At 46.6% G+C, this 12,073-nt stretch overlaps 1 protein-coding gene across 4 annotated transcripts in view; it reads left to right on the top strand.

Annotated features, from left to right (window-relative positions):
* Positions 1–12,073, top strand: part of LOC308578431 (gamma-aminobutyric acid receptor subunit alpha-3-like) — a 49,334-nt gene that overhangs the window by 21,262 nt on the left and 15,999 nt on the right. For all 4 annotated transcript variants that reach the window (XR_014003922.1, XM_081178798.1, XM_081178799.1 and 1 more), the window contains exons 5-8: positions 7,467–7,687; positions 8,563–8,645; positions 10,465–10,599; positions 11,666–11,818. Coding sequence is in view for 3 of the 4 variants with exons in the window: in XM_081178798.1 (XP_081034924.1) it covers positions 7,467–7,687; positions 8,563–8,645; positions 10,465–10,599; positions 11,666–11,818 (592 nt within the window). In the remaining variant the exon portion in view is untranslated. The remainder of the gene's footprint in view (positions 1–7,466; positions 7,688–8,562; positions 8,646–10,464; positions 10,600–11,665; positions 11,819–12,073) is intronic.

Raw genomic sequence — 12,073 nt, forward strand, 5'->3', positions numbered from 1 at the left:
ACAGAGTTAAACTATGAAACTCCTTCCCCCAGGAGGCAGTGATTTCCCCCCAATTTGGGTGGCTTTAGAAGAGGATTAGGCAAATTAATGGAGGATAAGACTACCAATGGTACTAGCCATGATGACTATCCATCTTCAGATTTGGAGACAGTGATGCTTCTGAATACCAGTTGCTGGAAACTGCAGGAGGGGAGAGTGTTTTTGTGCTCAATAGGCAACTGTTTTGGTGACTCTGAGAAGAGGATTCTGTGTGAGATGGGCCTACTTTGACCTAATACAGCAAGCTCTTCTTATGATCTTCCATGGATATAGACTGTGAAGCTGCTCAGTCATGGGAGCTGGACTCCAAAGGATCAGGCAGAGATTGGAGTGACTGGCCCAGCAGGGCTGGGAAATAATGTATTGTAATATCCCATTTTGAGGAGTTCCCCATCAATAAGCTCTTTCTGGCTTTAGAAGGCCCTCTTCCTCTGGGGCAAGGAGTTAATTCAGTGTTCCTGGAGCTGCTACTTTCCCACTTGGTCCGGCTTCTGACTCTTTCTCTGTCACACTCGCTTTTCTCTCTTCACACCAAAGCAAAGAGCCATAATATATTCAGTCATCCAAGCCTCAGGGAGTCTCTCATAATTACTTCTAAGGTGGAGCATATTTGAATAAGGAAGCTTGTATAATGAACTGTGGAGAACAGGGAAATGGGAGGTATTGAAGAACGGGGTGTCCCCCCCCCCCCGCTGTGTGATTTTGAAAAAGGGGCTCAGAACAAGGTTTGCTGGTAAAGAATAATATGGTCACATCCACACAAGCTTGTTTTGGTTCCACAGATGTCATCTGTGCATGGGAAATGTGATGCCCCTTTGGGTATTTTCTTTTTTGTGGGGGTTGGCATCTGAACTGAAGAAATGCTGCCGAAACTATTCCCTCTCTAGACAGAAGGGTACAGGGCTGACTCAAGGCACGTTGTTGCCTGAGGAGGGGCAGCAAATGCCCCTTCCCCAACCAAGATGCACAGAAGTAGTACCTTGCAAGGCCAGTCAAGTTATTTTGCCACCTGAGATCCAACAAATGCATTTTCCCTTCCCTGACAGTCAACACCCAATAGTAAAAAGAGGGATAAGAATGTGATACCTTTTGATGACAACCCAAATCAGCTACGTGAGCCAGTCACATCACTCCATCCAATGGCATGGCTGGTCTCCCTCCTGCACACACAAACACCCACTCACACACCCCTTTAGTATAGGGATTATTGATCAGCTACCCTGGCCAAGCCACGAGGAAACTTTGTTTGTGCCTTGTTGTTTTGGTTGAACTGGACATGTCATTACTATTATTATTTTCATTTAGGCTTGGGTGACTGAATATATTATGGCTCTTTGCTTTGGTCTGAAGAGAGAAAAAAGATTGTGACAGAGAAAGAAAGAATCAGAAGCCAGAGCAAGTGGAAAAGTAGCAGCTCCAGTAACACTAAATTTAACTCTTTTAAGAAAGATGTTGACAAACTGGAACGTGTGCATATGAAGGCAACCAAGATGATTAAGGGTCTGGAAACTAACCCGTATGAGGAGTGCTTGAAGGAGCTGGGTGTGTTTAGCCTGGAACCGATAAGAGTGAGAGGAGATATGATAGCAATCTTCAAATATCTCAAGGGCTGTCACATGGTAGAGGGAACATGCTTGTTTTCTCCTGATATGGAAGGTGGACTCAAACCCATGGCTTCAAGTTACAAGAACTGAAATTCTGACTAAGCATTTGAAAAAACGTTTTGACAGTAAGAGCTGTTCAACAGTGGAATAGACTCCGTTGGGAGGTTGTGGACTCCTCTTCCTTGGAGGTTTTTAAGCAGAGGTTGGATGGCCATCTGTCATGGATGCTTTAGCTGAGATTCCTGCATTGCAGGGGGTTGGATTAGATGACCCTTGGGTCTCTTCCAGTTCTAAGATTCTATGATTTGTATAAGGACGTTATGATAATGGCAGTTTTATTTTAAACCCCTTTCCTAACAATCCCCAGCATGGAATTTGCCTTATTCATGTCTGCCACGCATTGGCTGACATCTTCATCAAGCTATCTACTATAGCCCCAGGTTCTTGTTCCTGGTCCATCACCTGCTGTTGAGGAGGAGGGGGGAGGGAGAAGAACTGCTGCATACTGGTGTGACAGAGACTTTGAGTGGATGAGCAAGAAGGCTCCGATCCAGAAGTCACGCTGTCTTTCTTGGCTGGAGAACAGGGAGTCAGTCTGTCCATGACTCCTCACATGAAGCTGCTTGCTGGGATAGCCTTGGTCCTGAATGCTCCAACTGGGGTCAGCAGGTCTTAGTTACAGGAAGGAGGCTTCAAAAGCAGCTGTACTGGTTCAAGGCTCACCATAGCAGGGGGCATCAGAGATGAAGAAGTACTGACTTGTTGCTCGTTGGGGTGTTTCTATTCTTCCAAAGGGGAAGGAACGGGGGGGGGGGGCAGAATGCCCAGTATCTGTCAAGAGGAAGAGTAGGGCAGCACTGGATCGGGAGGAGGAGGAAGCAGCAGCAGCAGCAGCAGCAGCAACAACAACTGGTCATGTCTTGGGCACCATCTGCACTTACCAGCTGCACCAGCGTTGCCACAGAAACTGCTGCTGAAGGTTTTGTTTGCCTGAACTTGTTGCTGGGTCCTTGATACCACTGATGAATCATTGGGGGGGGGGGGAGTGCTTGGAGTGCTTGGAAAGAACTTTGCTACCCTTCCTATTCAGTTTCAGTGTTTGTGTAACTGAGAGGAGGGGTAGGGCAAGAGTATGAAATTCAGAGGAGAGTTGGGATCAGCTCTCTCATGCTCACACAAAGAATCATAGAACTGCAGAGTTGCAAGGACCCACAAGGGTCATCTAGTCCAACCCCCTGCAATGCAGGAATCTTTTGCTCAACACAGGGCTTGAGAACTCATGACATTGAGATTAAGAGTCTCATGTTCTACCAACTGAAAACATTTTATTTGGGGGTATTTTTTTTAATGTGCATTCTAATAATTAAAATAATTTGCACAAAAAAAGAATGGTATTCAGTTAACTGCTTTTTGCAGGTTGTGGGGCCTTGATACAACTTTGTGCATACACATGTGTTACTAGATTACTGTATCCCAGAATCTTCTTTTGAGATACAAGCAGGCCACCAGGACCAAAGCTGGACAGGCAGAGGGAAAGGGCAGTGCTTTTGTTTACAGTAGTTCTCTATATTCTTTTTGATTTGAGGAGACGTGAAAGGGAAAATACGATCATTTAAACTTTATCCAACCTCTTTAATTCATATACAGTCATACCTCATGTTACGTCTGCTTCATGATACGTTTTTTCGGGTTGCATCCCGCGGCGACCCAGAAGTACCAGAAAGGGTTACTTCCGGGTTTCACTGCTTGCGCATATGCAGAAGCGCAAAATGACATCACGTGCATGCGCAGAAGCAGCTAATCGCGTCCCGCGCGTGTGCAGATGCGCTGCTGCGGGTTGTGTTCTATTCATGTTGCGAACGGGCCTCCAGAACGGATCCCGTTCGCAACCAGAGGTGCCACTGTAAAGTAAAAACACCTAAAATAAGTAAAATCATAGACACATACAACTGTAGAGTTGGAAGGGACCTTGAGGGTCATCTAATCCAACCCCCTGCATTGCAGCAATCTTAACTGAAGTATCCATGACTGATGGCCATCAAACCTCTGCTTAAAAACCTCAGTAGAAGGAGAATCCACAATCTCCCAATGGAGTCCAGTCAACTGTCGAACAGCTCTTACTGTCAGAAAGTTCTTCCTGATTTTTAGCCTGAATCTCCTTTCTTGTAACTTGAAGTCATTGGTTTGAACCCTCCAGAGCAGAAAACAAGCTTGCTGCATCTTCCATGGGAAAGCTCTTTAGATATTTGAAGACTGCTATCATATTTTCTCTCAGACTCCTCTTTTCCTGGCTAAACATGCCCAGCTCCCTCAACCATTCCTCATGAGACTTGGTTTCCAGACCCTTGATCATCTTGGTCACTTTCTGCACACTTTCTAGCTTGTCTATATCTTTCTTAAATTGTGGCACTCAGAACTGGACTCAGTATTTCAGGTCTGGTCCAACAAGGGCAGAATAGACTGGTACTATTTCTTCCCTTGATCAACACTTCTGTTGATATAGCCTAGAATAGCATTAGTTCCCCACCCCACCCCGCTGCATCACACTATTGACTCATGTTACCCTTGGGGTCTACTGAGACCCCTAGGTCCTTTTCACATGTACAACTGGCAAGCCTGGTGTCTTGCATCTTATATTTATGCAGCTCATTTTTTTCTGCCTAAGTGTAGAAGCGGACATTTGTCCCAACTGAAATTCATTTTGTTAGTTTGGGCCCAGTTCTCAAATCTGTTAAGGTCACATTGAATCCCATTTCTGTCTTCTGTGGCATTAGCTAGCCCTCCCATTTGGTGTCATCTGCAAAGTTGATGAGCTTCCCTTCAATTCCTTTGTCCAAGACATTTATAAAAACATTGAACTACTGCGGGCCTGGGTCAGAACTCTGCGATACCCCTCTTGTCACTTTTTTCCAGGATGATGAGGAACCAATAATGAACACTTAGGGTTCTGTCAGTCAGCCTTTTACAAATCTACCTCATCCAGCCCACATTTTATCAGCTTCTGCGCAAGAATATCAGAGGAGACTTCATCAAAAGCCTTACCGAAATTGAGATACCCTATGTCCACCACATTCCCCTGATCTACTAAACTTGTAACTCTATCAAAGAAAGAATGAAATTCATCTGGCATGATTTATTTTTGACAAACCCATGCTGAGTCTTAGTAATCACAACTTCCTTTTCTAAGTGGTCACTGACTGACGGTTGAATTATCTGTACTTGGACCTTTCCTGAAACTGATGTTAAGCTGACCTGTCAGTAGTTATCTGGGTCCTCTCCCTCCGCTTTCAAGATGGAGACAACATTTGCTTGCCTCCAGTTTGCAAGGACCTCACTTGTTCTCCAGTAATTCTCAAATATTATAGACAGAGGCTCTGAGATTACAGTACATCTGCAAGCTCATCAGGCCCTGGAGATTCAAATTCATTTTAAGTAGCTGGGTGTTCCCTTACCTCCTATTTTGGGTTGCAGCTCAAGAAGGCAATGCTTGTGGAATGTACAGTTCCAGTTTCAGGGCCAATTTTTATTATGATTCATCCACTTACTTCTCCTATTCAAGTGTGTGTGAGTGTGTTTAAGCTGTGTGTTTTCCACTTTCAGCCGTATCTGGTTTATCAGACATATTTGCCTATTAATCAGTGATGCCCTGTCTGCAGAAACAACTCCAATCTTTATAGAAGGTGCTATGGACCATAGTACCAAACACCTTAGTTTTAACTAAAGAGCTCATCCACTCTTACCTTCTTGCCCATGCTTTCTAGGCATAGGTCCACACCTTCCTGGTCTGTGTCCGAGTGCTTGGGTTTTTTGCCACACCACTTCCCCCAGGAAAACCTACTCTTTAATGCTGAATCAGATCAAATGGCAATTCGGGTTCCCCGCAGATTGCTGTTTGCTCTGATTCAGCAGTAAAGAGTGGGTTTTCTTGGGGAAAGTACCGCGACCCAAAAGAGAGAGAAAGCAGTAGGAAAGGGGGTTTTAAAGCACAGATATGTGCTTAAAAATGAAGAGCACAGGCAAGTGAGGCTGAGCCCTGACTTGAAAAGGGGAATTGCAATCACCCTTCTTCCTCTATATGCACTGTGTAAAAGGCAGATTCCTTGCTATGGTTCATTAGAAAAGGAACTGGAAATAAAACTGCAAATACCATAACTCCATTTTGCATATCTATGGTGTGGCCACATTTAGAGTACTTTGCACAGATCTGTTTGCTTTACCTCTAAAAGGATATTATGGAGTTGGAAAAGGTTCAGCAAAGGGCCACCAGAATGGTCAAGAGGATGGTGCAATTCCCCTAAGAAGAAAGAAGACTTTTTAGTTTAGGGAAAAGGCAAGTAAGAGGCAACATGATGGGAGTTTATAAAATGATGGCATGGAGAAAGTACACAGAGAAAAATTTCTCTCTTTCATAACTCTAGAACTCCTGGACATCCAATGAAACTGGAAATTAGAAGATTTAGGATGGTTAAAAGAAAGTCCTTCACATAACTATGAAACTCACTCTCACAGGAGGCAATGATGGTCACTAACCTGGGTGGCTTTAAAAAGAATATTAGACACTTTCATGACGGTGGAGAGAGCTATCAATGGCTACTAGCCAGGATGGCTGTGCTTTCATGGTCAGAGGCAGTAATGCTTCTGAATACCAGTGGCTGGAAACCACAGAGGGGAAGTGTGTTGCCCTTGTGCATGGCATCTGGGTGGCCACTGTGAGAACAGGATGCTGGACTTGATGGGCCATGGGCCTGATCCAGCAGGCTCTTCTTACGTTATTCCTGAGTCCACACCTTTTCTCAGTAGATGATCCTTCTACAGTACTGTGTTGTGTCACTTTTAACTACCACTATTTCCTCCAGAGGAGAATTGTAGTTTTGGAGATCTGTGGCACCCCCTTCCCTCATCTGCATTCCAGACTCCTGGATAGAGGGGAGGGCTGTGAAAGCAGCTTAATCTGTAGATCTGACTAAATTCTACTAGCAGATCTATGTCATCCTCCTGGAGGCAGGATAGGGCATTGCTGAGAAGGCAAAAAAGGAAGAGCCAAGATTAGCAGCAGAGAGGAAAGGTGGCTGCCAGGAGCAGATTAGAGACAGACACAGCAGCAGCAGGGAGGCAGGCGGGCAGGCAGGCAGGCAGGCAGGCAGGCAGAGCTTGGCAGGATGGGAATGAGTGCATGTTGGAGGAGAGGTATAGAGGGGGGAAGACTATGGGGCAAATGGAAGAAGTAGTGGAAATGCTGAGGGCAGACCTCACCACACATCTGGTTCCCATGTCGGTGGGAAGAGGAGGATGTGAGCACATTGGTGGGCTCAGAATGCCAAGGACTATCCCAGTTCCTCCCCAGGCTCTCTGGCAGAAAGTAGCCCCACAACAATTATGCTGGAAAGGAATCTCTCTGTCTCTCTCCCTCTCCCCCTCTCCCTGGAAACCCCAGGCAGGGAGAGGGCTCTTGTGCTTGGATCCCACTTGCATAATCGGCATCTGGTTGGTCACTGTGAGAACAGGATGCTGGACTAGCTGGGACCCCCTTTGGCCTGATCCAGCAGAGTTCTCATATTTTCATGTCCTTATGTTCTTATATCTTTCACCTGTGGATCTAACTCTGCTGTAGGTAAGTATACAAGATAGGGAACTCCCCTGCCCCATAGATAGATGGAACAAGAATCTGCCTGGCTAAAAACATTCAAGACCAAAGTATTTTAACTTTGTGAAGTCCACTGGAACAAGGATTTATTTTATTTTTTAGAAATATTTCTGCCTATGTAGTGAACCATCTGCAAAATAACTATTTAAAATCTAAACCTGCATCTTCTCTTCTGGCAGGAGTACACAATTGATGTATTCTTCCGGCAGTCCTGGCGAGATGAGAGGCTAAAGTTTGATGGCCCCATGAAGATCCTCCCCCTCAACAACCTGCTGGCCAGCAAGATCTGGACACCTGACACCTTTTTCCACAATGGCAAGAAATCGGTGGCTCACAACATGACCACACCCAACAAGCTGCTTCGACTGGTGGACAATGGTACCCTCCTCTACACCATGAGGTAGGTGGTGGTTTTGCTTTCCAAAGGCATGTCTTCCTTACATCACCTCCTGGAAGGGATTGAGCCTCTCAGCTGAAATGGGCACCAGAGGGTTCACCTTGGGCATCTTCCTCTGGCCTTCCTGCAGCTTGACTAGCATCTCCTGCTGCCCAAGCATCTTCACAGCCCTACAACCAACCTTAGTGTGTCACAGACACTGCAGGTTAGGCTCCACTGGGAAGAGTGAGCTGCCATGCAACTTTTCTGGAGACCACACCTCAGGGGTAGTAGGAGGATATGATAAAGTATGCAGCCACTGGATCAATCCCGACAGCTTAGAGGAACCTGCAGTGCAGAATGGGATGGGGGTGGGGATCTCTGCCTTTCCCTGTCTGAGCTGTCAGCATAATCATATCACATGAGCCGTTGGCTGACTTAGTATGCATTTTCTCATTTTACTGACGGTCTTAATGATTTGCAGGATGTTGTTCAAAATCCCTGGTTCAGTCCATCTCCTCCTCCCTTGGTCTTGTAGAAGACTTGTCACTCCAACTCACAAGGAATAAAGCTTCAGCAGAATGTTCTTGGTATTTTTTTTGCAGTTTAATGACTCCCAATCCTGCAATGCCTTTGTGTCCCTTTGTACTGGGAGAAGCATGTGCTGCTTATGCAGCTTTAAGAGTATGCATTGCAATCCCCCATGGAAATGTGTGGATGTGAGCATTTGGATTACAGTGATCATTTCAGAAAGCAGTGGCCTACAGGAGCACAACTCGCTCTCAGGAAATGTCCATTATCCAACAGGGAAACTCCTTGCTTGCAGTGGATGAACAGGGTTGGCAACAGTGGGTTTAACACCTGGATATTCCATTGGCAGTGGTCATTGTTTCTTGTAGATTGACCATTCATGCGGAGTGTCCAATGCACCTGGAGGACTTCCCAATGGACGTGCATGCCTGTCCACTGAAGTTTGGGAGCTGTAAGTACTTTCCAGACAGCACAAGCAAAGTGCCCTTGCATTCTTGGCTTGAAGGCAGCAGGTATGGGTCCTTGGCAGGCTAGCTATCAGGCGAGCAAACATCCCTGAGAGTGTGAGCTTATGCGACATCCTGCATTGCTATGAACCTCTATTTTCAAAGTGGCCTTCCAAAGTGAAGCTGTCATTTTAAGGTAATTTTTTCCTCACAGATAAATGACCTTTGAGGTTTACACCTCCATCTTATACAGAATTGGGTGAAAATTGATTGTAGGACAGCAGTCTCTAGAAAAACCCCTTCTTGTAGAATACCATGCTCCCCTTAATTGTCTTAATTCTTTCTAATATTGTATTTTTTAATTATTGTAATCCACTCATCATCATCTAAAACACTTATTTCACTGGACTGGTTAAGTCCAGTCAAAGGCGACTATGAGGTGCGGTGCTCATCTTGCTTCAGGCTGAGGGAGCCGGCGTTTGTCCACAGCACAGACAGTTTTCTGGGTCATGTGGCCAGCATGACTAAACCACTTCTGGTACTACGGTATACCGTGACGGAAACCAGAGCGCACAGAAACACCATTTACCTTCCCGCCACAGCGGTACCTATTTATCTACTTGCACTGGTGTGCTTTTGAACTGCTAGGTTGGCAGGAGCTGGGACAGAGCATTGGGAGCTCACCCCATCGCATGGATTCGAGTCACGGACCTTCCAATTGGCAAGCCGAAGACACTCAGTGGTTTAGACCACAGTGCCTCCCACTCCCTATTATTTCACATGTCTCTCTATGCCCTGCAGTATAGGAAATCACAAGCTCACATGCATACAGACCAGTCTAAAGGAAAGCATCAAATAACTGCAAATGTTGTGCTTTGTTTAATAATGATAATGATAATAATAATAAATTGAACCCAAATCAATATTTGATCAACCAGCTAGGGGAAGATTTCCTTGGCACATGATATGGAAATGGGATCAATGTTGCTTTGCCATACTGGATCTAAGAGCTCCTGGACCTGGTGGCCCTATGACCCCCCCCTGCGCCCCTCTGCTCGACCAGTGGAAATATATTTAGTAGACAGAGGTGCCCCACTGCCAGCTTCACTGTGTGGTGTGTCGAGCCAAGAGTCTGGTTCCCACAGGTGTGGCCAGCCTGGCAAACATCTGGTATCTCTTTGACATGGCGCCTTAGGTGCCTCTCCTTGGGTCCCCATTTGGCCATAGACCTGGCTGCTTTTGTGGCCTCTGTTTGTCTGCCATGAGCAGCCAGGTCTAATTGGAGCAACACATAAGCAGCACAACTGAACCTCCCAAGTCAGCAGCTCCTATCCAATTGCTGCTTCTGCTGCTTCAGAGCCCCATGGAAAGGAGGTGCTGTCACAGTGCCTACAGGGCCCCACTGAGGTTGCCTTCTGGGACAAGCCTCTGAGTGTGGGCTTATTATTTTCCACCTGCTTTGGCTAACTTGAGTGCCCACTGATGCTTCAGCATGGGCTGCAGTCCAGAAATATCTCTAGTGGTCCAGTAGCCTGGTTATTGGAGAGGCCAATGGAAGCCACTGGAACCACCACTGGTCTTTTGCAGGGCGTGGAAGATCTCAGGTGGCAGCCTCCTTCCCTCCCACACCTTGAGGGAGTGCAGGGTTTCAGTCAGGCATCTCTGTGCCAGATACAGCTTTCTAATGGGTGTGTCTTTTCCTGGAGTTGGGGTTGACCTTTGGAAGCCATTCTTGGCACCATTTTGGAGATGCTCCTCATTGGGCAGGAGCTGCCAGGGTGTAGCTAAACCTCCTACATCCCATCCTTTCTGCTTTCTCCACAGATGCTTACACCAAGACAGAGGTGATCTATACCTGGACCCATGGGAAAGTGGAGGTGGCCGAAGAAGGCTCCCGCCTGAATCAGTACGACCTCCTTGGCCACAATGTGGGGAGAGACTCCATTGAATCCAGCACAGGTAATGGAGAGCCTCCTTGGATGGTTTCCTGCAGGGTGTCGGACTACATGACCCTTGGGCATCCCTTCCAACTCTACAATTCTATGATTCTCCATGATGAGCAGCAACCGCAAAGGCAGGACTAAACATCTCACTTGTTTAACGAGGCTTACAATACTAAAAAGCCCAAGCCCTGGTAAAAGAGGAATTGGGGCTTTTTTGCCTAGCACCTAAAGCTATGTAATGATGGCATCAGGTAATCCTCCCTGGGGATAGCATTGCACAAGTGGGGGGGGGGGCTACAACTGAAAACTCCCAATTCTTCTGTCCCTACTCTCTGGACCTCCCACAGATGGGGCACTCAGGGAATGGTCTCAGGTGAAAATTGCAGGGTCAGTTTTTATGTGCATTGTTTTGCAGCCCCTCCTTTTCACAAATAGGCCACTATAGAGGTGGCATTGGGGAAGGTGCTGCCAAGGAGGAAGCAGATCCAGCTTCCAAGGCGCATGCCACAGCCATTGGTGCCACCGTGGCAAAGGCAGTGGTGGTGGCAGCAGTTGGTGATGCATTCCTTGGAGGTCGGATCTGTAGATCCCCTCAAGGTGGTCCCCTTACCTTGCTTCCTGGGTGGGCCAACCCTGAGGAGGGTGGCAGTGCAAGAACAGGCCTTTTCAGTGGTGGCTCCCTGCTTGTGCAGTACTCTCCCCAGGGAGGCTCACCTTCCTCCTTCCTTACATATCTTCAGGCGCCAGGCAAAAACTTTCCTCTTCAATCAGGCCTTTGGCCTTTAACTATCTGTGACCTTTAAGAAGTGGGTGGGATGCTTTAAATGTATTCCCTCCCCTTGCTTTTAATGTATGTGGGGTTTAATCTATATGGAGTGTTTGTTTGGTTGTTTGTTTGTTTGTCTGGTTGTAAGTTGCCTTGACAAATTTAATAAATATAAACAAAAACGATTGCTTTCCATTGCAGGCTGTATCTCAACAATCATGTTTACTGGCAAGGATGCAAAAAAAAAGAAAAGAAAAAGGCAAATAAAAAAACCCTTGTATCCCTCTCTACCCCCCTCCCCTCCATATCACTGCAGGAACCTACATTGTGATGACCACTTACTTCCACCTTAAGCGTAAGATTGGGTATTTTGTGATCCAGACCTACTTACCCTGCATCATGACAGTCATCCTCTCCCAAGTCTCTTTCTGGCTCAACAGAGAGAGTGTTCCAGCACGGACAGTGTTTGGTGAGCTTCTGATGGAGGATGGTCTGAGGGCTGACTGGAGGAAACAGGGAGATGGGGAGAGCATCAAGACTGGTGCTGGAGAGAAGCAGCAGCAGCAGCAGCAGCAGCAGCAGGGACCTTCCTGCCTGTCAGCCACACTCCCTTCATGTTGATGACAGACATTTGCACAAGGCTTAAACTCTGAGGTTTCCCCCAGGAATATCTGCTAGCCATGATGGCTATGTCCTCCCTCCACTGTCAGAGGCAGTAGTGCTT

Source organism: Podarcis bocagei, assembly GCF_964188305.1.
Source record: "Podarcis bocagei genome assembly, chromosome: Z".
NCBI lineage: Eukaryota > Metazoa > Chordata > Lepidosauria > Squamata > Lacertidae > Podarcis > Podarcis bocagei.